We start from the raw sequence: 25,183 nt of genomic DNA, 5'->3' as shown, positions 1-25,183 counted from the left end.
CAGGACAATGTACACCCATTTATATATGATGTTTTGGAGGGCACCATGCTTGGCTAAGATCAGATCCCATCATCTTGGATTAGTGGTCCTGCTGCCTGGGGCTGATGGGAGTTGTAGTCCAAAAAATCTGGATCCAATGCTGCCCATCCACTAGCGGAGCTGGTCTAGGATACTGGTCTGTGCACAGTCAGTCCTGCCAATTCTGGCCCTCAAGCGGCCCCTACTGCTTGCGGAATGACAATTTAGCGTTTCCAAAGGCCAGCCCTGAAACAAGTTGAAACTCACGTTTCTGGAAAGGGGCAGGTTGGCAGAGATCCTTTATGCGAACTCCGCCGACCTGCACCCTACCAGAAACAAGCGTTTCTGCTAATTTTGCCTTGCCTCTGGAAGCCCTGTATCGCTGTTCTGCAAGTGGTAGGGTCCGTTTGCAGACTGGAATTGGTGGGGCTGACCGCACATGCAAGAGTAGTATTGGATTCTGCCCCAAACTCACATTTTATAAAATAAAAATAAATAGCCAGAAGTGGAATTCGAAGGCAAGCAAAAGGTAGGCCCTCACAGATGTATGTGTTCACAATCAAGCTATCATAATCCAGAATCGTGCCACAAGCATGAAAAAGAGCTAGAAATATGTTCTGTGCCAATAACTCAGGCAGATGACTACATCAACATTCTAGACATCACGTCATAAAACATTTGACATCCATGTATGTTGCATGTTGTTAAGGAACATTTTATAAAATGGGTAATTTTTTTCTAGCCTGACTTTAGAAGACACTTCACCCATTTTACAGACTGAGTACACTAGTAAAATCTAATTTTCTAAATTTTTGTTTCCTGTTAACCTAACAGAAGTAAAAGTTTAAGTAAAGGGACCCCAAGGTAATTAGGTAGGCTGGGCCCATCTTCTAAAACGGGTGGGCAACTTCCGAAGTTTGCAGGGCCAATTCCCCCTCTCCCGGGGGCTGCACCCTGTCAAGCCACCAAATTTGATTCTGAAATTTGATGACATGGTGGTGGGTAAAACTCCATACTTTTCCATTTAAGATGAGGTGCTCGAGGAGCACTCAGCTGCTCCCTGGACACTTCTAGGAGGAGAGCTATTTTGCTTTAAAATAAGGCACACTCTCCCCCATGTGGTTTCTTCCGCCACTGTTGCTGCATCTCTGAATTTCAGCAGCAAATGCAGTGGTGGGGCAGCAGCAGGGGCTACAAAATTAGGGCCGATCTACACCAAGCAGGCTATAACACTTTAAAAATGGTATGAAAACGGTATATGTAATGTGGCCTGGGCCTGAACAGTTGTCATAACCATTATAAACCATTATAAGCAGTAGTGTAGATCCCGCCCAGTTGTGGGCTGCATTTGGCCCACATGACACATGTTGCCCACCCCTACTTTGAAATAACTGTAGGGTGACCATATGAAAAGGAGGACAGGGCTCCTGTATCTTTAACAGTTGTATTGAAAAGGGAATTTCAGCAGGTGTCATTTGTATATATGGGGAACCTGGTGAAATTTCCTCTATCACAACAGTTAAAGCTGCAGGTGCCCTGCCCTCTTTTAAATCTGGTCACTCCAGTTAAGCTCCTGCACTTTTAACTGTTATGATGAAGAAGGAATTTCACCAGGTTCTCCATATATACAAATGACACCTGCTGAAATTTCCTTTTCTGTGCAACTGTTAAAGATACAGGAGCCCTGTCCTCCTTTTCATATGGTCACCCTAAATAACTGAGCAGGCTAGGAGGGCCTTGCCCCTCCCGAATTCCACCTGTGTAAATAGCAGCATAAGGGAACAGCCAGTGATTCGTAGAAACTGGTGTACAATCTAGACATTGCTTCTGAGCTTTTAAACTCTCAATCAGGGAAGGTGATGATGATTGTGGGAAATATGGGAAACTCCAAATTTGTAGTGGATATATATGTTTTGTCCTGTGAGGCTTTAACTGTGAACCTTGGACTTTAACCTATTTCTAGTGGATAGGTTTAACCATAGCTACAGTAGGTTCAGAAGCACTCTGCATAAGGAAGAGAAACAATTCCAGTTGGTGGAGAACAAATATGGGAGAAATTATTGACTGAGTTTAGATGATCGGGGGGAGGGGGGAGAAGCCACTGTGTCTTCTTCCCCTACTCCTGCATGTGCTGTGGACATGACATCTATTTGCATGATTCTGTGTGGGTTGCCCTGTTGTCCAAACCTGGAGTGGTGCATGGTGGGGGTGGCTTATTTATTTATTTATTACATTTTTATACCGCCCAATAGCCGAAGCTCTCTGGGCGGCTTATTTACTGATCCTTCAACCCATGATTTGTAGAAGCTGTAGGGTGGGTAAGAAGCTAGCCCTGGTGTGCACCATGCTGGGTTCAGATGACGTGGGTAATTATGCAAGTGGTGGTCATGTGCAAATGGCAGTCATATGCGTGACATGCGTAAAAGAACTGAATGCAGCTGTTGGTGCCATGTCTTGCCTGTGGGCTCCCCAGAGCCATCTGCTTAGCTATGGTGAGAAACAGGTAGGCCTTTAGTCTGGTCCAATCTGGCTCTTTTGCCAGTGAATAATAAAGAACACGGGGGATTCCTGAATATGCATTTTCAAGAATGTTTTAAAAATGCAAGCTGTTTCCTTGGTGTTGTATATCTCACATGGAACTTGTCATCAAAACACCACATAAATTAATCCTCCACCTCAATTCAGAGTACTTGACTTTGAAGTGACTTCTTGGTATACCAGATAATCCTGACAGTGCAAGTCACTCTGTACATCCTATGCAGTTTTACTCAGAAGTAACTCCCACTTAGGGCAGTTTAGCTTACTCCCAAGTAAGTGTGCACAGGACTGCAGCCTTTATTGTTTTAAAGTGCAACCTAAGTAAGTCCTATTGAATTCAATGAGTCTTACTCCCAGAGAAGTGGGTATAGGATTGCACCCTTAACAGTCTTTACTTCTCTCCTGGGTGCTCAGAATTCCATTTCAGAGACCACTGACACCTCCACCAATCTCCTGCAGCAAACTACCATGCTGGAAGCCATGAGGTAAAGTAAAGGGGAAAGATTGCCACACTTCTGTGTGCCTGAGATGTTTGTGTGTCAAAGCATTACTTTTCAAAGTCAAACTGTATTCAGGTTTTACCCTGTTCTATTTTATTCTGCTATTTTTGTCAATCATCCTAGAAGAGTGGGATATGCATTTTTATAAAGTTGGCATGGGCATACACAAACCTAACATTTGCATAGTATTGTTTCTGTTTTCCCTTTACCTCACACTTTCAGTACAACTTTTTTAGTTTAGAGTTTAATTTGCCTTTTGGCAATTGCTTGCTCTGGAAAAGGGCTTTATCATTTCCTTTTTCTTTTTGTCATTGTTTTGGGGACCTTTAAGTGTGCTATCGGTCATCATTTAAAAGCCACTTGTTCTTGACATGCCACTGTTTTGTTCAGTTTACAGATATGGGAAACATAAAAACAAATTTAAGTATCACATGGGAACATGGTCTAAGGATTCTTGTAAATTCAAGTCAGAATCGTTTGTTATATTGTGACTATCTCTACAACCTTTCACTGCTGTATCATATGTAGAAGGCTATGAAGTCAAGCCAAAACTCAACTGGGCTCAGTAAATCTTTAAGAAGTGGATCCTGTTTATTAGTGTATATCCCTGCCTCCTTCAGTCAAGACTGCTGGTTGCATTAATCCGTATAAGGGACAGTTGTATTTTTCAAGGTGGATGAGCTGCTTTTTGCAGAAATTAAGTTATCCTGATTTGGATCTTGTGATGACACCAGAACTGAATTTGGTCTATTGATCTTCACTTCAGACATTGTTGTTTGAGTTGTACAATCCCATGTTGGATTGCTTTCTAGATTCACTGATTGCATCATTCTTTATACGTACAAACAGGGAATCTCTAGGGCGATGCTGAATACTCTTTCCTCCATCAGCGGAGGTATAATAATGATATATTTAAAAGAGGTCTCTATAAAGTGCAGGCTCCAGAAAGAAATATACTTTTTTTTAAAAAAAATGGCTTTGAGGTCTGAACTTTAGCAGATTTGATGGCTAGTAGGCTGAAACCGTGTGAACAGTTTCTGATTTGTTTGTGATTTCTTCTATATGGGTTGATATGCTGAGACACAACTATAGTCTCCCTTTCTGAACATCTATTATAAGCCAAGTTGGGAGTTTCTTTAAAGGCGATCTGGATGAAAAAGAGAGTAATTGTTCTCACTCCTGCCTCACCGTGGGACTGCATTTTATTCAGGAAAAAAATCCCAGCAAACGTGCAGGAGGCCTAAAAGTAAGGGAGGAAAACAAGGCACGCTGCATTGTTCCCTGCATCGCACACCTCTGTGCCCTGATCCGAGTTTTTGAAGTGGCCTTTGCAGAAACAGAAAGGAGTCCCAGATGCTCAACGGGAAGGTCTAGTCATTTTCTCTCATCAGCACTCCTGACGCTGTACAGTAAACGCCGTTTCCAGGGATTACGCTGGGCATGCTCTTCTGCTTAGTAACAACCCATTTCCTCAGCCAAGAGACACTTACTTGTGCATCTCTCTTAAGTGGCTGCTTTCTAGAGAGAACAGGTAAGCCAACATGAGAAGTGTTTTTTTCCCTACCCCTGAATGAATAACATAGTCTTAGCGGCAGTGTGCAAGGAGGCTGGCACAAGCACTCCCCGTTTCCATTCGGAACAGCTGTCTGTCAGCTGTGATTCACTGTCTGTAAACAGGCAGCAGGGTTATTTTTCCGGCGTGCTTCATGTGATGCTGATTAAGTTTGGATAGCCATTCCAAAGGAAAATGCGTTGATAACGTCAGCAATGTCATCAAGGTTTTGAAGGTAAAAGCACTGGAGATGGGAGGTGGAGTGGGGAGTGGGGAGTGGGGGTGGGGGGGGTGAGGAGGAGAGTGTGCATTTCTACAATGTACAGGTTTAAAATTACCAAGTCTTCCAAGTGGAGCTTGGTTAACCCACCCAGGGTAATTGAAGGTCAGTTATATCCTGTGGGGTTAAAGAATTCAGGCAGCAAGATGCAAACACAGTTGTTGTGGACCAAAAGCAAGATGTTATCAATATTCAGGCAGAAGAACAAATGGAGGGGGGAGAGGAGGAATCTGCCTAATGCAGTAACTGCATAGACCTACAATTTGCTGTTATCTGTGCTATTAGCACCTACTTTTTTGCTTTTTGTATTTTTTTCTATTCGAGAGGCTCCCTCTACTATCTAGGAGGCCTGAAGGTCATAGGTGCCTGAGCTTTCAGTTATCGAAATACCTTCAGTGATTCAGATATACAGACAAATTCAGATGTTTACATGCTTGGAAAACATTTGCACTTTGAATAAATGCCTCTGATGGCTTCACATGTAATATTTTGTTGTTTGCCTGTACAAGCATGCATGCATTGGCTGCCAAATATATGTGCATGTGGGAAAATGCACATTAGCCCAATTTTGGGACATGACAGTGCCAGGAGCACCATTTCAGGTTACAATTAACAACGAAAGAGAGATTTTGTTGGTGTGGGAGGAAAAAAGAGTCTCAGCAAAATTCCATAAGCTGCTCTTATATACATAAGATTAAAAACATAAAAACCTGTGTATTTTAAGATAATTTGTTGTGGCTACTTTTTTTTACTCCCTGTCATAACTATGGCTGTATTATCAACTCATTTCTGGCTGCCAATTTCCAAGAAAAATACATAATCCTGCCTTATAAGAAAACATTTTGAGACAGTTGACAAAATATGTTGGTATAAAGAACAGCCAGACAGTTGCTAGATTTTGTTTCAGTAAAGCCAAAAATTGTTTAGCAAAAGCCAGCATTTTCATTTTCATTTATTGTGCCGGCTTGAGTTCTGTAGCCCACGCATGTGCAATTAGGGTCAAACAACATGTTATACACAGACATGTGTATTTAAACCCCAATGGTTATTTATTTTATTGAAAAATGGCAGCAGGAAGAGGTGATTTGGACCAAAATAAGAGGGAAGGGGCATGCTTAACCCTTCCTCCACTAGGGTGGCCACTTACACATTACCCAAAAAAAATGAATGCATCATCATCATCATCATCATAAAAAAAAAGAACAAAAGGGGACATCAATTTGTATAAGATTTGCTTATGCTAATTTAGATTATAAATGCAAATTTAGAAATACCAATATTTTAAATAGAAATACAATACAGCCTAACATTGTGGGCAAGACTATGACAAGTGACCTGTGTACCTGCTCAGTCTGATGTCCAGGTGCTAACTCTTGATGACCAGGTTCAAAGCCCCTACTCTCCCTTTTTATGGTTCTAATCTGCACAGTCCAAATTGAAGATGCATTCAAATAAAGGACAGTCTGCAGTAAAGTAGGACACATGGCTTCCCTGTCCCCACCCTTGGCTTTTCCACTGCTACTCATTCCCCTCAGCCCTCCATTTTTCCCTCTCTGGGGTCCAGAGCTTACTATGCATCGAAGGTCAGTGAATACTTAGCAACTAGAAACATCCCGCCTTGGAGAATCACTGACACAAATCTAATTAGTCATACGAGTAATAGACAAGTTAATAGTTGACTATTCTACAGAGCATTTGTGATATGAAAGTGAGCTTATAATAAGATGTCAATGTCATCTGGAGTTATACATGACCATATTTCTAGATATATAATTTTAAATAGGTTTACCAAATTTAGACCTGAAAAACATGTTGCCTAATGCTAAGATGAATTGATCAGAGGGAAATATATATAGGGTGATGGTTGTACAGCTCTGAAGTTCTGTTTTCACTTGAAACACAAGGGAGGAGATTAAAACAGATGTGTTGAGCAATGAAGTCCTTTGATCTTTGAGTTACTTAAACATTGTTTTGCTTGGTTGGACTAAACATCCATGCAATCCACCATTCTGTCTTCAGCATTAGCCAGCAGCGTGGTCTGGAACATAGTTAACCACCTCCTCTTTGCGTTTAGCATCTGGTAATCAGAGGTTACTAGTTATGATGGCTATATATTGCCTCCAATAACAGAAGCATTATTCCCCTAAGTATCAGTTCCTAACATGAGCAAGAGGGCGCTGTTGAATTTATGTACTGTTTGTGGGCTTCCACTGTGGGAAGAGAATCCTGGCTTAGGTAGGCCTTTGATCTGATCCAGCATGGCATGTCATATTCTTGGGTATATTGCTCTGAAGATGACAGTTCAGTTGAGATTTTGCAAGTTTCAGCTGAACTAAGGATGTGATTATGTGTTACTCCCAAGAGATCTTGGATTAACAAAAGCAGCTATTCATTTGCAGTTCATAGACCTGCAGTATTCTATATTGTGTTGCAGTATTTTTTTGGGTGGTGGTGGTGGTGGAATATATTCAGAATCATAATCTCACCATATTGAAGGCTTCATGGTGGGTTACAGCCACACAGAGGCAAAGGTATTCTCTGGTCCATTTTGTTGTTCATGTGACTCATTCAGAACAAATACTAGCCACATCTCCTGAGAATACCCTTCTACATTTCTGCTTCTATGTAGCAGCGTCTTGCTGTAGTAGGCATGTCAACACTAAAAGGAAGCCAGCGTACAATTGTCTCTAGCTATTTCCAGCTAACTTTCAAACTTTTGGGAGCCATTATCAGCATATGTTGCTGCCCTAGCTGAAAGCAATTTTGTAGGAAAACATCCAGGGATCTGAAATGAATGCAACTGGACAAATTTGAGGAGCATAATGACATGTGAACGTTTGGTTGAAGTAACTTTCAAAAAATGAATAATCAATGGCCACATCACCCATTCCTGTGTATAACAAATAGATGATATTCATGTTCTTCTTTCCTTCCTTTTTTAATTGTCCATTTGATGGAACAAATCTATCCTCCATTTCTGACTTTAGTTTGGTTTTAGGATATTATTGGGTTAAATCTCCCTCTGTGTGTGCGCATGCTAGTCTGTTTCAGTGTAAAGGTTAGAGATCAAAACTTTAGTAAGAATGTGGAGTCCAGGAATTTGCATTCATTGGAACAGGGGATTATAAAGTTCAACAGAAGGTCAGAGGAAGAGAGAGAAAGAAAATTAAACTCAGGAAACAGAAACTTAGTTTGCAGAAATGAACAACATATTCTCCTGATTGATTGATTGATTGACTGATAGACAGAAGGAAAGAAAGAAGACCAGTGTTCCAGCTGAAAGCAAGAGTCAGACCTGCTGGAACTGGAGAACTGGTTGAGCAAACTGTACCAATGACAGTAAGATATTGCTTGTATAAGGACCTGGATAAAATAAGAACACAATCTAGTTCAGTTAGTTGGGTGCTCTTTGTCCATGGTTGTTTTATTTCCCTATTGCTTGTATGGTTTTGTTTGTGGAGTGTGAGTGTGTATGTATATATGTATGTGTATGCATACATTCAGATTTTAGAACCTTTTCCTATTAACATTGTTCTTTAGTAAATAAAAAAGTCTACTTTGTTATTTGAAATGTTGTGGTAATGTATCTTTTTGGGCCACTCACCACATGTCTAACAACCAACCCCCACCCCACGACCTAAAGTAGTTACTGGAGATCCAGAGAATTTCAAGGCTGATTTGGTGGAGGCAGCCAAGAAAAAAACAAAAGATTTCCACCTGGTGAAGGTGGAAGAGATAACAGGAAGGGCAGGGCAAAAAGTAGTGGGGGTACAGTACTTTGCCCATTTTCCTTTCCACTCACAAAAGAGGGAGTTGCTGGTCCATGACAATCCATCATTTAAAAACTAGTTTGGAGATGAAACTTCACATTTTCTGAAAACGTTTTGGTAAAATGAAAAACAGGCTGTTCTTAAAAAGGAAAGTGCCTTCTACTAGCCCTGTTCAGACAACATGCTGAACCATGATGGTTAAGCATTTTGAAGTAAACATTATGGCTTAGCATGTTGTGTGAACCATGACTTAGCGTGTTGTGTTCCTAACCATGGTGACTACATAACCACGGTTTAAACATGCTCACTAATCACTTGCTGCAAAAAGGTGAGCAGCCTATCCATTTATTTATTTTTGTTTATTTATTTATTACATTTATATACCGCCCCGTAGCCGAAGCTCTCTGGGCGGTTTACAAAAGTTAAAAACAGTAAATATTAAAAAAAGTATACAAAATTTAAAACCATTAAAAACATAAAGACAACAGTATAAAAACAACAGTGGCTTAGCATGTTGTCTGAACAGGCCCAGTGAGTCAAACCATTCATCCATCTGGCTTGGCATTGTCTACATGGACTGGCAGTGGCTTTCTGGATTTTCAGACTGGAGTCTTTATCAGCCCTATTTGGAGATGTGAGGGATTGAACCTGGGACCCTTGGACCTTCTTTAGTCTTCTGCAAGGACACATAACAAATTGTATATATCTACATTCAGCAGGGAACAATGGCCAGTCCCAGACCAGGAGGCGTATCTCCATCATTGTGTGCACATATTATGCCTAGATGTACACACAAAATATTTTCAGTGTACTTCTTAAAAAAATACCTTATTGTCTAGTTAAATTTATCTCCTGAATCGTGGTGCTCTTCTTTTCCATCTTTTTATTTAGGTATCATCCCATGCCCTGATTTGCAAACAATTCTATTTACCAAGGAATGTAGCTGAACATTGATTTCTTGGAGAATTTTGCTACAATAAACCCAGATATGGCAAGGGTAAGTAGAAAATACTTTGAACCGTAGTATATACAGTTGGTAAACAGATTAGTAACTGCTGTGCAGTTTCCAACATCAGCCGCAACAATACCATTTTTGTGAGCAACAGGTGTACTGAAACAGTACATCTGAGAGCTATTCAGATGTGTCCACCAGGGCATCATCTGCAACATGGCTTCAGGGAGACAGGATTACTGTGGTCTGCAAGGTCTCTGTTCAACCTAATTGTTTCATTTAGGGGTGTGCACTGCCTCAGTCCCAAACCCTGAAGCGGGCCAATTCAGCCTCCTTTACCAGAATCTGGTTTGGGACCAGATTAGCCACCTCGAGCCGAAGCCAATTCTAGATAAAATATCAGTAGACCATGCAAAGCTGAAATCTTTCAATATTATTATTATTATTATTATTATTATTATTATTATTATTATTATTATTATTATTATTTCTTACCCACCTCTCCATTCTGATCGAAGCAGGGAACAACAATAAACAATAAAATACATAAAACTGAATTAAAACATAATATACATTGTTAAAAACATCCTAAAAGCATTCTAAAAACATCTTAAAATTCCACTGGATAGGCCTGCCGGAAGAGATGAGTCTTTATAGCTTTCTTGAATGCTAGTAGACTGTTAAGTTGACGAGTCTCCTCCGGCAGGCCATTCCACAGTCTGGGAGCAGCAGAAGAGAAGGTCCTCTGGGTAACAGTTGTTAATCTAGTTTTTGCTAGCTGAAGTAAATTTTTCCCAGAGGACCTGAGTGTGCAGGGTGGATTGTACGGGAGAAGGCGATCCCGCAGGTAGCCTGGACCCTAACCATGTAGGGCTTTAAAGGTAATAACCAACACTTTATACTTCGCTCGGAAACTAATTGGCAGCCAGTGAAGAGATTTTTAAACTGGTGTGATATGGTTACGCCTAGGTTGCCATATTTTGAACTAGTTGAAATTTCCGGACTAGGCACAAAGGCAGCCCTATGTGGAGCGCATCGCAGAAGTCGAGCCTTGAAGTTGCCAGTGCGTGCACTACCGTCTTTAGGTCTTCTAACTCTAGGAAGGGGCGCAGCTGGCAAAGTAGTCTATTTTGCTTGAACTCAATAAACTTTGCAGCATTGAGATTTCCATTTCATAGATAGGGATATGAGTCTCGCCTCTCTTCACTGTCAATCTTCTGTGTTTTTACTCTGGATGTGTTTCCCAGTTTAGTTGCTGTTTGCTATAAGGGCATAGTCTCAAGGCAGCAACCTTGCTGAAGCTTAAGTGGGTCTTGTCAGTGCATGGATAGCAGACCCGTGTATGCTGTCTTGAATTCCATCACAGAAGAAATACTTTCAAGTGTGTATGCTTGCACCCTGTACCAGAACCATATGTAATTAATAGAGTCCTCTAAATAAACTACATTGGCCCTGTTCAGAAGACACCTTAAACCATGGTGGTTTAAGGTGTCTTCTGAACAAGGCCATTATCACAGTTTCCAGAGAAGAAGCTGTACATTGCTTGCAGCAAAAACAAGGTAAGAGTTTGTGGCACTTTAAATGAGAAGTAGTGAACCTTTTTCATCCCAGGGGACTGAATCACTCAGCAACTTCCTCCCCAGGCTCCGCCCCCTCTCCCCTGTAGGGAAAAGCTGTTAGGGAGATTTTTCCTGCTGCGCAGGAGGAACGTGCTAGAGATAAGAGCTTTTCCCTTCTAAGACAGGGGTCAGGGCATGAGGAAGACACTGGCAGACTGTATGGGGAACACCCACAGTCTGTATCCGGCTGGAGGTTCCCCATCCCTTCCTTAGAGTCCTATTATGGCATATGCTTTTGTGGACTACGGTCCACTTTAGGATAAAGAATGGAAGGACGTAGTGCTTGGAGCATCTGTAGATCAAATTTGCATTTAAATATGTTTTTGAATGTATTTTCTCTCAAGATGGGCATTTTTACACATACTTGATCTCAAAATACATTTTTTAAAGCAACAACAATAACACCACACACTTTGATACATTTTTTACCTAGGAATTGCATCACAAAATACAGAGACATGGGGAATCCAAAGGAAAACTATGTTCTGATCTTCATATTACCCCAAGACGTATGGAGCAGGCTAGATTGTATTGCAATCCGCAAAGATCAAATTCCCAAAGCATCCCTAATTTTTAAAGTCTCTATTCTGCCTTTGATTCTTGCTTCTCACTGTTTTACTATTCACAATAGCAGTTCTTTGCCACCTTTTCACTGCTTTGAAAAGATGAACCAAGGAAACCGGGAGGAAGTATAAAACTGGAACATCAGCTCCAGAAAAGCCTCGTGAGGAGGATTCATATTTCTAAAGAGCTTTGAAGACAAAAATACTAGCGATGGTCTGTCTACTTAAAAATAACACCTCCAGGAAGAGCCTGCTGGTTTTGTTTTTCCACAAATGGCCCTCTAGGGGTTGATCACCCTAACAGTGTTGCCTGGGAACAAAAAAATAAAGGAGATCCTGCTAGATAATTTGATCAGTTTTTTTTTAACAGGCACAATAGGTGATTTACTATAACATTTGATTGGAATCTTTTATATTCTGACATGCAGCAGTGTTTGCTTTCTGTTCATCTCCTTACAGCAAAAAATAGGACAGGGGTTTTAGACTGATATGCACATTTGCTAGTAGCACAATAGTGTAAGTAGCAAAAGATGAAATAGGAGGAATTATGTCTTATCTTTCCAAAACATGTAGGTTGATTATACTGATGCGATAGCTCTTTTCAGGCATTCAGTTTGAAAGCAGGAAGGGGCAAGCAGGAGCACATAGGGTTAAAACTGCCCCCTTAGGTGTATGTGGCAGTCCTGTTCCCTCACTGCTCTGTGATTGGCTCAGTCTGAAAGGGATAACACTCTGTGCGCGTAGGGTACAAGTGCTGAGCCTGTTTCGGCCCAAGGACCAAATTCCATTTTGGAGTAACTCTCAGGGCCACAGCCCAGTGATAGGTGGGGCCAAGGGGGCAGGGCCAATAATACTGGCATACTTTATTTTAAAACTCTTATAACCAGTACCTAAGCCTCAGGAGAGGAATGTCAAGCTTTGAGAATGGGTAAAAATGCATAATAGCTGGAAAACCAATAAATAATCTATCATTGACCCTGCTAAGACCACATACTAAGCCATGGTGGTTAAGCATTTTGAGCTAAACATTACAGCTTAGTGTGTCATATGAACCATGACTTAGCGTGTCGTGTGAACCATTCCTAACCATGGTGGCTGCATAACCACGGTTTAAACACGCTCACTAACCATTTGCTGCAAAAGGGTTAGTGGCCTAAGCATGGCTTAGTGTGTTGTCTGAACAGGCCCATTGGGAGAAAGGGGCTGGGGCTGGGGAAAGGGTGTGGCAATCTGGGGAATCCCAAAGAAAGGGATTGGGGCCCTGTACCTAAGTTTCTGTACCTCTATCGTAGGGTTGCCTCCATGTATTCCTCTCACTTGCGTCTTCATGCATTCAAACTGAATGCCTGGGGAGGGCTCCAGTTTAATCACGGTTACGGATCAAGAGAAGTCCTTTATGTGCACTTTTCCTCAGCCCTCTTGTTTCATGGGCATATTCTGAGTCTCGTCACTATCTCTAAAGTTAGGCAGGTGGTGCCTGGGAGCAGACTTCAACTACTTCAAAATATAGCAGCCAAGTTGGTCACCAGTACACCATATTACACCAACTTTAAAATCACTTCACTGGCTGCCAATTAGTTTCCGTGTGAAGTATAAAGTGTTGGTTAAAGCCCTACATGGTTTGGGTCTAGGTTACCTGCGGGATTGCCTTCTCCCGTACAATCCACCCTGCACACTCAGGTCCTCTGGGAAGAATTTACTCCAGTCAGCCACACCTAGGCTGACAACTGTTATCCAGAGGACCTTTTCTTCTGCCTCTCCCAAACTGTGGAATGGCCTGCTGGAAGAGATTTGATAGCTTAATACTCCCTCTCTGAGTTTAAGGGCTCGTCTACATAGGCGCTTTTCCCCGCAGTAGCTTCGGTGTGGCGACAGGTGATCTACATGACACAGCTGCCACTCCAAAACGATCCAGGGACAAAGCCCAAAGCTCCACATTAAAAAAGTTGGGTACTTACCCTGAGGTGTTTTTTTAATCTTGGAGCAAGGCTCCATGCTTCTATTTTTCTCCTAAGAAAGATAAAATAAAATTTAAAGGGAGGGGTTGGAAATCCTGCCAGGGAGGGAGCACCCCATAAAGACTAGCCTTTTCCAGCAGGCCTACCCAGATGGATTTTAAACCTAAGAATTTTATGATGTTGTGATTGTTATTTTAATATTGTATCAGTTTTATATGCTCTTTTAACCAGTTTTATGTATTGTATTGTTGTATTTAATGTTGTTCCTCGCCTCGATCCAGAGGGAGAGGCGGGTAAGAAATAAATTGTTGTTATTATTATTATTATTATTATTATTATTATTATTATACATACAAAGGTTGTTGGGAAGCAACTGTTGACTTCAATAAAACCTATGGAGTAATTAGGTATTCTTCCAACTTCAGTGCACTTTGCATAATGTCCGATGTCCTGAGAGACATTTACATCTTCTTCTCTAGTTTCATCATAGAAGCAGGTTAAGATTGGCATCAGTTAAAAGTCTATTACATTTTCAGGGTTAATATTATCATAGAGAAAATGCAACATGTTGGTTCATTTCTGATTCTGTTTTGGATTCTTGCAACCTCCTACTCCGATCCACATGTTCCATTGGTTGAAGGAGGGGTAGGTGACCTGATGCCCCCCAGATGCTTTGGACTACAACTCACTCCAGCTCGGTGGGCCTCAAAGTGCTATTGACTTGCAACATTGTGAGAGAAGTGCCATCCTTACAAGACTAGCTTCCAAATCTGCATTAAAATCAGGCATCTCTACAAGCTAATGGAAGGCACCCCACATTTGATTATATGTTTATTCAACTCCAAACCTTTGTTGTTTTTGTTATTTTAGAATTGTTCTGGATGTAAAGAGAAGAGGCCTGCACACAGTTTGTGTACTAATTGCAACAAATGGCTATGCAGCTTGTGTACAGAAGAACACGGTCACATCAAGGAAACAGGAGAACATTTCCTGCCGATTGCATTGAAGGGATGTTCAGGTAGAAATCTAATCTCATGGTGTCTTTCTCTCTTCCTTATTCTGAACAATCGATATTGCATTTCAGTCACAGACTCTCTGTGCGTGTGTGTTTGTGTGTGTGAGTGAGTGTTGCCGACCCCTGGTTTTTCTACACAAGGCATTTATTGTGTAGTTGTCACTCACAGTCGTATGGGCTCTTTAGACGACATTGTGACCCTACAGTTTTCTTTTTGTGTCTAACCAGGACTTTCAGTGAGGTTTTTTTAGAGCAGTATTTAATTGTGAAAGCCAAAAAAAACATGATTTTCTCTTGTGTGTTTGCACTCTTCCCATACCATAGTGCCACCTAGAGATTATGTAGTGGAAAAGCAGGGAAGGAAACACTCCTCATGTAGTGCTGAGATCTCAATTCTGTGACAAAAACGTGGAATTAATTTGCCTCTAGAGCAGATGATATTCTGGAGGTGACAGACTTGACCTTGGGGAAGCTGGGGGTGGCGACAGCCGACAGAAAGCTCTGGCGTGGGCTGGTCCATGAAGTCACGAAGAGTCGGAAACGACTGAACGAATAAACAACAACAAGAAGAGCAGATTAATAGCAGATTAACACCTTGTTAGAAAAAAGACTGCTACTTGCTGAAGGCTTGCTAAAGAACTTCATGGCTAAGCCAGACCCAGTACCAAGCATAACGCTAGCTCTAATGAAGGCTGCCAGATACAAATACGAGAATGAGTTCATGTTAAAGAAACGAGCTTTCCTGTAGAACTGGTTGTCCATGAGAAGTATTCTTATAAATGTACTAGAAGGCAAAATCAATCCCCCAGCCAGTCTGCACCAGATCCCAGATTCCTCTCCATCTCATCAGAAATATACGTAATGCAGAGGGGAAATCTTAGCCAATGGCACTATGAAATGTTCTTCCCTTAGACGAAGGAGTGAAGATGTGAAGAGGCCCCCTAATTTTTTGGGGGGGGTATTCACTTCTGAAGGAAGGCCTTTACCCTCAGGGGGCATTTCCTACCCGTTAGAGTGGTAATGTTTTGTTGAATCAAACCCCAAAGTTTCAGTCTTCAGTATGTAAAATGAATCATAGAATCATAGAATAGCAGAGTTGGAAGGGGCCTACAAGGCCATCGAGTCCAACCCCCTGCTCAATGCAGGAAATGCCTCTGGAACAGCCCGGCTTCCCCATAATTTGTTAATTCTATTTATTTAAAACTCATATAAGGGCAACAGAATGAAGATGTCAGATAATTGCATGTCCATCAAGAATAAAACATGGCGTCAAAGTTAAAAATGCAATTCCCCCAATAAAATATGTAGCAGTCTTATGTCCAAGTGGCAAGTTAACACAATATGCAACATGCTTTATTGCACATTACATCTGGACGGGGTGAAAGACGGTTGTGTATTTGTGGAAATGAGGTGGAGCAAATCTTCAGTATGGGAACTTGGCTGGAAAGTTGCCTGAAGAATGTAAATGCCTTTCCACTTAGCTGTTCAGAGCTATGTTGTCCTGGGAGGCAGGCATGGCTGTAACAAAAGAAAAAAGAAAAAAGAGCCTCTTTATGTCCAATCTCCTCCATTAGTGCCCTGTAGTTTTCCTTCCTTTGAAGCTAGCATTAAGTGATTGAATCAGAACAAACTATCAGGGGCTAAGGCATCTGATGCACGCACACATATCAATATTTATTAGGCACGGTTCTGGGGGGAAGGGAAAACCGTCTACACCTACTGATGTGGGAAAAGTTTCGTCCTCACAGTCTGCGCACTGAAGCCCGAGGATGGATAAATATGGATAATATCATAGAAACAGAAGCATTTTGTACAGAGCTTTGAGGACTGAATTGTTTAGTGGTTGAATTAAGCAAATTAAGGGGATGCTTAGGACAGGCTATCTTCTTCCTGCTTTGCTGACAAATGCCTACACCGTGTGCCAAGAAGACCCAGATGATGTGCTTAGAATAGGTTATGCAGATGAACTATATATGGAAATTTGTTTGTTTTGCATCATAATGCTCAGCTTGCAAGCTCTATTCCAGAAAGAAGAGAATTAAAAGTGAGCAGTAGCAGGGGTTATGTGTGTAGGGGAACATGAATTAAAGCCATGGGGAGAGACTCTCGAGGGCACAGAAACTCTGTCCCCTAAAATACTGGACCTTTCCACATGCTCATTGCATTCTCTCTCTCTCTCTTCCCCCACCTCCACATCCTCCATCCAATTCACCCCTGGGGCGCCAAATGTGAACGTCTGGCGCCACTTAAGAACATAACAAGAATTACCTGGATGGATTAGGCCAAAGATCTATCCAGCATCCTGTTCCCTCCGGTGGCCAACCAGATAGCCGGTTTAAATGTTGTAAACCGCCCAGAGAGCTTCGGCTGTGGGGCGGTATATAAATGTAATTAAATAAATAAATAAATAATAGCTATGAGAAGCCCACAAGCACCACTTCTGCTGTCAGGGGGAATGGCTAGGGAAGACAATGTACTCTGTGAGTCCACACAGCCACATTGACTTTTTTCTATACCTTGGCTGCCATTTTGTCTGGCTGAAAAGTGGCCTAGAAATTCTAGAGCATCGCTGAAGATGGCTGGGCAGACGAACACGCTGCAAGGCAGGCCAAGAAAGATGCTGCTTTTCTGCAGACTTGTGCAGAGCCACATTGTTTTCCCCATATCATTCCCTTTCTCTGATCTGCTCCATCCCAGGGGTGGCGTCTTCATTTCATTCCTGTCTTGTTTTTAAAATTGCATCTGTAGCCTGTTTCATGACTTTGATGCGCTATTAGCATGCATGATACATCTGCATGCTAGGATCTGTCAATATGTATGTATTAGTGCTATCTGAACTGTTTTTACTATTTATTTCAGCTGTTGAGTAGATAGTCAAGGGCAGCCTCCCCCAGCTTAGCACCTAGGCAATTGCCTGGGTTGCCTGTCCCAAAATCCAGCCCTGGGAACATTTAGGTACGGATGAGGCCCTGGCCTGTTCACCTTCAGAAACTGAAGTATGGGGCTAGTCCCGCAGGGAAAGTCCTGCAGTGGCTGCAAATCTGAATTTCATCATTATATGACCCAACCACAGATTTGCAGCCACTGCTGGGCTTTCTTGCGAAGCTGCACTTTGAAAACGTCAGAGATTTACAGCAACGTTTTCAGTAGGAGCAAAGTCAGCATGGCTCTTTTGCTGTCTGTCCTCGCTCTGGGGCTGATCCGGTCCTGGTCCTGGTGGAAGCCTACAGGTGATTGGTTGCCTTCCACCAGCAAGGGGAGGGGTGGCTCTGGTATCTGGATGACTGCCAGAAACCCCATGCTTCCTCCTTGTCATCAGGATTACCCGACACCGTCCTGGTAAGTAAAACTGGTATTTTGGAGGGAGGCAGCGCCAATATGGTGCTATGAAGACAGCCCCTACATCAGGGGCTTTGGACTATTCTATGAGCAAAAGTATCTCTAAGGCTGCAATGCTATACTGACTTATCTGGGATTAAGTCTCAGTGAGGCTTACTTCTGAGTAGGCACATATAGGATGGCACTGTAAAACCCTGAGGGCTAGAAACTTGCTTTTTTACTTTCACAAACAGTGGAGACACTCATGTATTTGTGCTTGCACTCATCTTCTGTGTGAGTTGCTGAAAACAGGGAAGTGGAACAGTTTTGATGATGATAAAAGACATTCAGGCTAGAAGAGAGAAATGCTACAGCATTTAGAAGCCTCTGGAGTAATCCTGACTTCATCTTTCTTCTAGGAGCGGAAGGAGAAACAAGTGAATTTCCCTTGTTTTGCCCAATGCACAGTCAGGAGATGCTCAAAGTGTTTTGTGAGACCTGCGATGTCCTGACTTGCCGCTTCTGCCTTCTGACAGAGCACAAGGAACACAGGTACTAAATATTCATGGCTCTTTGTTCTTAACTGAGTTCCAGCCTGGGTGATCCGATGCAGAAGATGATGTAGCTCCTGTGCCTTCAGTAACTGCACAGAAGAGAGAATTTCAGCAGCTGTAGCTTCTCATGCAAGGTACACCAGCTGAAGTCCCCTCTTCTATACAACTCTCAATGGTGCAGGAGCCCTGTTGTCTTTCGCATCTTGCTGCCCGAGATTTCCCCCACGAAGCCAGAAAATGAGGCTGCTAGACTGGCTTCTGCATCAGTAATGCTGCCATGTCCTCCAAGTCCTCCAACTGACTGCGCAACTTTTGAATCCCTTCGATGTGCGTTTTCCCCCTTTTCTGTTGCTCTCCACCATGACAGAGATTCATATTCCGTATTTTCCGGCGTATAAGACGACTGGGCGTATAAGACGACCCCCAACTTTTCCAGTTAAAATATAGAGTTTGGGATATACTCGCCGTATAAGACTACCCCTCTTCCAACGCACACCAAATAAAAATTAAAAAAACATCAGATTTGATTTTAATCCTATTACCTCCTTCTCTGCCTCTCAGATCTCACACACACAGAACACAGACCTCCATCAGGAGTTGCTCGCCCCCCCCTCGCTCTCCTCCTTCCTTCCCTCCCTCGCTCTCTCTCGCTCGCTCGCTTTCTCTCTCTCTCTCTCTCTCACACACACACACAGAACTCAGGAGCTCGCGCTCCCTTTGCCTGCCTCAACCCCCGACACCCTCAGACCCCAAACAGTAAGTTTGGAAGTTACAGCACCCGCCCTAGACACCCGGCGTATAAGACGACCCCCAACTTTTGAGAAGATTTTCCTGGGTTAAAAAGTCGTCTTATACACCGGAAAATACGGTATATATCCCACAGTTCCTCCTCCTCTTCATTTTATCCTCACAAGAACAACACTTGAGGTAGCTCAGGTGAGAGTAGGTGACTGCCCAAAGTCACCCAGTGACCTTCATGGCTGATGGGGGAATAGAACCCAGGTCTCCCGAGTTCCAGTCAAAGACTCTAACTGCTGTCATATTTCTTCCATGAAAAATGGTGGGGGGGGGGGACAAAAGCCAAAAACGGTGGTCGTGGATGGGACAAAAGCCAAAAACAGATAGGGCCAAAGCCCAAAGTGGGCAGGGGGCCCTCATTTCTCTCTCTGCTGCATCCTTTTTTTCTCCTGTTCTCTATGGCCTCTCTATACCAAGCAGGATATAGCACTATGAAAGAGGTATATGGTATGTGTCAATGTTGTCAGTGCACTTCAATATCGTTATAAAGCAGTAGGGTGGCTCCTGCCTTTCATATACTGCTTTCATAGTGCAATATTGCACTATGTGATAGTGAACCGCCCAGAGAGCTTCGGCTATTGGGCGGTATAAAAATGTAATAAATAAATAAATAAATATTCTGCTTGGTGTAGATGAGTCCTATCACACCCTTCTCTCTCCCTGCTCACTTTCAGACATGCACACCCCATTTATGCACACCCATCTGCCTACACATGCATACTCCATTCACACACACACATACATATATCGCTCACACATACATAGCTCACACACACAATCTCATGCACAGCTCTGCTTCCCATCAATCCACTGAACAACACATGGCGGGGGAGATTGTGGGAAAGGGAAGTTAACTGCTCTCCACCGTTTCAGCTAAATGAGGGGAGATCTTGCTCCCCTGCACTGCTCAGCCAATTTATTTATTTATTTATTTTATTACATTTATATACTGCCCCACAGCCGAAGCTCTCTGGGCGGTTTACAACAATTAAAAATAGTAAACATTAAAAATATACAAAATTTTTAAAAAACATAAAAACAGTATAAAAACAACTGTATCCATTTAAAAACAACAATTCTGGGGTCCATTAAAAACAAACTTAACATTGTTAAATGCTGTTAAAATGCCTGGGAGAAAAGTCTTGACCTGGCACCAAAAAGATAACAATGTTGGTGCCAGGCGAGCCTCATCGGGAAGATCATTCTACAGTCGGGGGGCAACCACTGAAAAGGCCCTCTCCCTTGTTGCCATCCTCCGAGCTTCCCTCGGAGTAGGCACTCGGAGGAGGTAGGAAACAGCTGAGCAGCAGAGAAAAGGGTCCAAGCAGGGCATGGGGCTTGGGAGGAGAGGTCAACAGACTGCGTGGGCTGGATGTTCTCCACACCTGCTCCCCAGAGACCAACCATTCTGAAAATTCACCCTATCCTTCTGGCCAAGGTTTTGAACCCAGGATTATCCCCCTATTAGTGAAAGAGGCTTCTTTTCTTTTCCTAGATTCAGGCATCTCCAGGAAGCTTTGCAAAACCAGAGAGTCATCCTGGAAAATGTATCAGCTAAAGTGGAAGAGAAGAAAAATGGAGTGCAGGTCTCGGCCAAACAGATTGAAGACAGGTAACTTTGGAGGCACCTCTTTCATAAGCAGGTGAATTCTGGTAAGGGCCTCTCTCCCTGGCGTGTTGATTACCAGTAGTAAGGGCTAATTCACAGGACTACGGAGGGAACAGTGACCCACTTTTAGCCCAGACTGCATTGCAATTGGCAGATGTGAACCCACTGAGTATGACGCCGCCTTCGGTGTGGGCCCAAAGCACATGGATATGCTATCACTGAGGCTACTTTTAAGCCACTTTTGCTGTTGTGTACCTAACAGTAGTCTAAATCCTTATGAGTAAACCTTTGTATAGGTCATAAGCAATCTGCATTTTCTTTTTAAAAGCCATCCTCAATGGTTTTGTTAGCTGGATCAAAATAAGATCCAGGGCAGATCATTTGAAGGAAGAAGGGGGCAGCTTGATGCTTGCTTCTTCTCATATGTCCTTTTCTTTGGTTCCACAGAACAGAAGTATGTGGTGCTAATTGTGTGCGTTTGCCTCTCAGGCAGAAAGGGGGAAGGGTGTGTGCTTGCTTTTGGAGATGAACACGTTGAAGAGATAGTAGCTCGACCACCACGTTCTCTTAGCCTAAGCATGCAGAATATGTGGAATAAGTGGCCAGTTTGCCAACAGTTGTACCTAGGAGGGAGGGAGAACTTCTGTTGCCATTTTTACTTAATTTACCATCGGTTCCTATTCATGGTCATTCAGAACAATGTCCCACAGAGGTCTATAGGGCTTATTCCTTGGTAAGTGTGCATAGGATTGTGGCCTTAGAGGAGGACTTTAGTATAATGGCTAAGGTATTTGGGTTAAGATGTGTTAGGGTTAAAATGTAGGAAAATTAGGTTCAAACCAGTGGAGGCTGGTGGCTCTGATGTCAGTGGAGTGGTGAATCTGCTCCGGATTTCAGTCAGAACCCGTCAGAACTTCACACTTTAGATAGCTCCCTTAGAGTTCTGGCAGGTTCTGAATGAAAACCAGAGCAAATCCATTGCCCCACTGACATCGGAGTGACCAGCCTCTACTGGTTCAAACCTAAGCTCAGCTATGCTATCTTTTGGCCATGCTGGCTGGGAATGATGGGGGTTGTAGTCCAACACATTTGGAAGGCCTGGGTTTGGGGAAGTCTTAAAAACATTGTGAAGCTAAACAATTGCTTTGAACAACTTAATGGCATACAAATAATACAGTAAAAATATTGCCTGCTTAGGACTTGACAGTGGATATGCTTAATACTGAAGCAGTTGGAAAGGATTTTTTTAAAGGAATGAAAATAGATACACAAATTACTCCTAATGCTCAGTACTTCATTGTGATAGCTTCATCACTACAATCTATGGGATATTTTTTGAAAATTCACAAGAGTGATATCTATCAAACATTTTCATACATGTGTACACATAGTGAAGTAGTTAATGGCTCCTTCTCTACAGATTGTTTGAAGTAAAACACCTGCAAAGGAAGGTGGAAAATCAGATCAAAATGGCCAAGATGGTCCTGATCAGTGAAATAAATAAGCGAGCAAATGTTCTCCTCGAACAACTAGAGGTAAGTAAGTTGGCTCTGCTAGCTAAGACATATTGGTAGAATATAATGTATACAAAAGAGCCTAAAATAATTAAACCCAGGGCATTTATTTATTTATGTGGTAACACTGGCCAAGGGATGCCAGGAGTGGGAAAGCATGGAAGGAGAAATCCATGTAGCAGTCAGTGGCAGTGAATGGGATGCCCTGGGAGGAAGCGCGACCGCAGGCTTTTGCATGAGTTTGGAGGATGATGCCTATTATTTATTGATTTGTCCCCTGCCTTTCTACCAAGGAAAATGGCATTCAAGGATGGTTACAATCTTAAATAAAACTTGATTAAAACAATAATCAATCTGATGCATTAAAACATAATTAAAACCACAACTATAACAGAACAAAAATGGCATCCAACCCATTAGGCCTTTGTTTACATGGCGAAGACCTGCTTGAATAAAAAAGTATTTGCCTGCTGGCAGAAGAACAGCAGAGAGGGAGCGATTCTAGCCTCTCTTGGTAGAGAGTTCCACATTGCACTATAGGACTCCTTACATGACCCCAATAAAGGAACCCCCCCACTCCATACCACAGTTGAAGTGTTACTGATTTGGAGGAGGGGAATATATGAAATCTAACCCCAACCCCGATCCCTGTACACACTGCTGAGGCCTTAGGGTTTTGACTGTCAAACTGTAGGACTTTAGCGGCCACAATTCAACATCTATTTGATGTAGTCTCAGTGCTGTTTCTGTGCAACCCACTGCCAGCCTTCAGAGCTGCCATTGATTCTAGAAGATGTTGTAAAAGGAGATCTCTGGGCAGTATCCAATGCAGCACGAGCACTAACATAACTGTGTCGTGCCAGCATAAGGGACTTCAAGCACAATGCCAGCAGTGTCAACTGGTGGAACCGGATTCCCCAGAAAACCTACTAGTGTCGCACAACAGGTCCCTTACGCTAGCACAGATTAATTTACATTAGCAACCATTGTAATTCCACTCTCATTTTCTGCTTGATGTTGTGAGAATATAATTATTTTATTAAATACTCATCTAGATTGTGGCTTTTCATGTCTCATGTTGAATATAGGCTGATGCAAAAAATAACTAAATTTAGTAGTTTCTTCTGTTTCTGATTGTTGACAGAGGATCACTGGCGAAAGGAAGCAGAAATTGGAACAACAGCTTCAGGGCATCATGGTGGTAAACAGGCAATTTGAACATGTGCAAAACTTTCTCAGCTGGGCAGTGTGCAGTAAAAATAGTGTTCCATTCCTCTTCAGTAAGGAACTGGTAAGAATACATACTGACTGTAATAATGAGACATAACGAGATTTGAGAAAACACTTTTCCAAAGAAGTGAGTGTGGTAAGGAGACATGTGGAGGACTTCTTCAGCACTGATAATCTGAGACCTTTAAGAGGGCTTCTACATGTCAATTCCAGAAGCCAAACCAGAAGTGAGGGGGAAAGTAGCTCCAAGAAAATAAGGCAGTAGGATAAGGAAAAAGGGATTGTGAGGATCTATAAAAGGCTCTCTCCAAACTGGGGAGTGGCAGGGTGGATTTTAATTTAAATCAAATTGATTTAAATCACTACTCAGAAAGACTTGATTTAATCATGTGACTTCCCCACCTCAAAAGTGCACTCTTCCTTGCTATATTTTACACAACTCAGAGGTACCAAAAACTCATTCTTGCTGGTACAATCTTAATATTTACAACCAGATGAAGGTTTCATCTTTAGGATAGCAACATTTCAGATTAATTTTACAGTTATATCAAAAAATACTGATTTGGTTATACTATTAGAAACGCATCATAGATAATTATGAAATTATTGTGAGGTGAACTATCTCCAGTTTAATAGGTTAATCATTCATATTTGGACAACTTTTCTGCTGTACTTTATTGGAAGGAGAAAAATAATCTTACAGAAACCTCTGGAAGAGCATGACATTGTGAATGGATTAATGGAATTCATTTACCAAAAAATTTAAACAGCCTCATACTACATAATTAAAAACGAATCCTTATTCCATGATGAATAACTTTTGACTATAATGTATCTTAAACAGAAAACTATCTTTAGATAGATTTTTTCTCAAAAAGCATATTTTTTATAAAAAAAATCCAATTTAAATAAAAAAAAATCCATTTTTTTAAAAAAATAATAATTGATTTTTATCCATCCTGGAGAGTGAGCATCCAAATGGCAAATGCAGTTCAATGTAAGCAAGTATAAATTGATGCACATTGTGGCAAAACCACTCAACTTCCAATGTAACCTGATGGGATCTGAACTAGCAGTGACTGACCAAGAAAGAGATCTTGGGGTTGTGGCGAACAGCTCGATGAAAACGTCAACCCAGTGTGCAGCTGCTGTAAAGAATGCAAACTACATGTTAGGCATAATTAGAAAGGGAATTGTGAATAAAACTGCCAGTATCATATTGCCTTTATATAAATATATGAGCGACCACACTTAGACCACTGTGTACAGTTGCAGTCACCGTATGCCATGATTTTCAAGTGATAGAGGTGGTTTTCCTCTTCAGACAGTGGAGGAAACAAGGGAACAACAAGGGAAAGAGGTGGGGCAGGCCAGAAGCCACTTTTGGAATGACTG

General features: G+C 42.1%; 1 protein-coding gene across 1 annotated transcript in view; it reads left to right on the top strand.

The window, feature by feature from the left end:
- The first annotated feature begins 4,756 nt into the window (after positions 1-4,756).
- TRIM66 (tripartite motif containing 66) overlaps positions 4,757-25,183 on the top strand; it is a 55,273-nt gene continuing 34,846 nt past the window's right edge. The window contains exons 1-7 of the mRNA XM_063117249.1: positions 4,757-4,843; positions 9,550-9,655; positions 14,621-14,768; positions 18,503-18,635; positions 20,931-21,047; positions 22,465-22,579; positions 23,703-23,849. Coding sequence (XP_062973319.1) covers positions 9,647-9,655; positions 14,621-14,768; positions 18,503-18,635; positions 20,931-21,047; positions 22,465-22,579; positions 23,703-23,849 — 669 coding nt within the window. The 5' untranslated portion in view covers positions 4,757-4,843; positions 9,550-9,646. The remainder of the gene's footprint in view (positions 4,844-9,549; positions 9,656-14,620; positions 14,769-18,502; positions 18,636-20,930; positions 21,048-22,464; positions 22,580-23,702; positions 23,850-25,183) is intronic.

Source organism: Elgaria multicarinata, chromosome 2 (assembly GCF_023053635.1).
Source record: "Elgaria multicarinata webbii isolate HBS135686 ecotype San Diego chromosome 2, rElgMul1.1.pri, whole genome shotgun sequence".
Lineage (NCBI taxonomy): Eukaryota > Metazoa > Chordata > Lepidosauria > Squamata > Anguidae > Elgaria > Elgaria multicarinata.
Note: the sequence above shows the minus strand (reverse complement) of the source record. Positions and strands in the feature narration are given on the sequence as shown.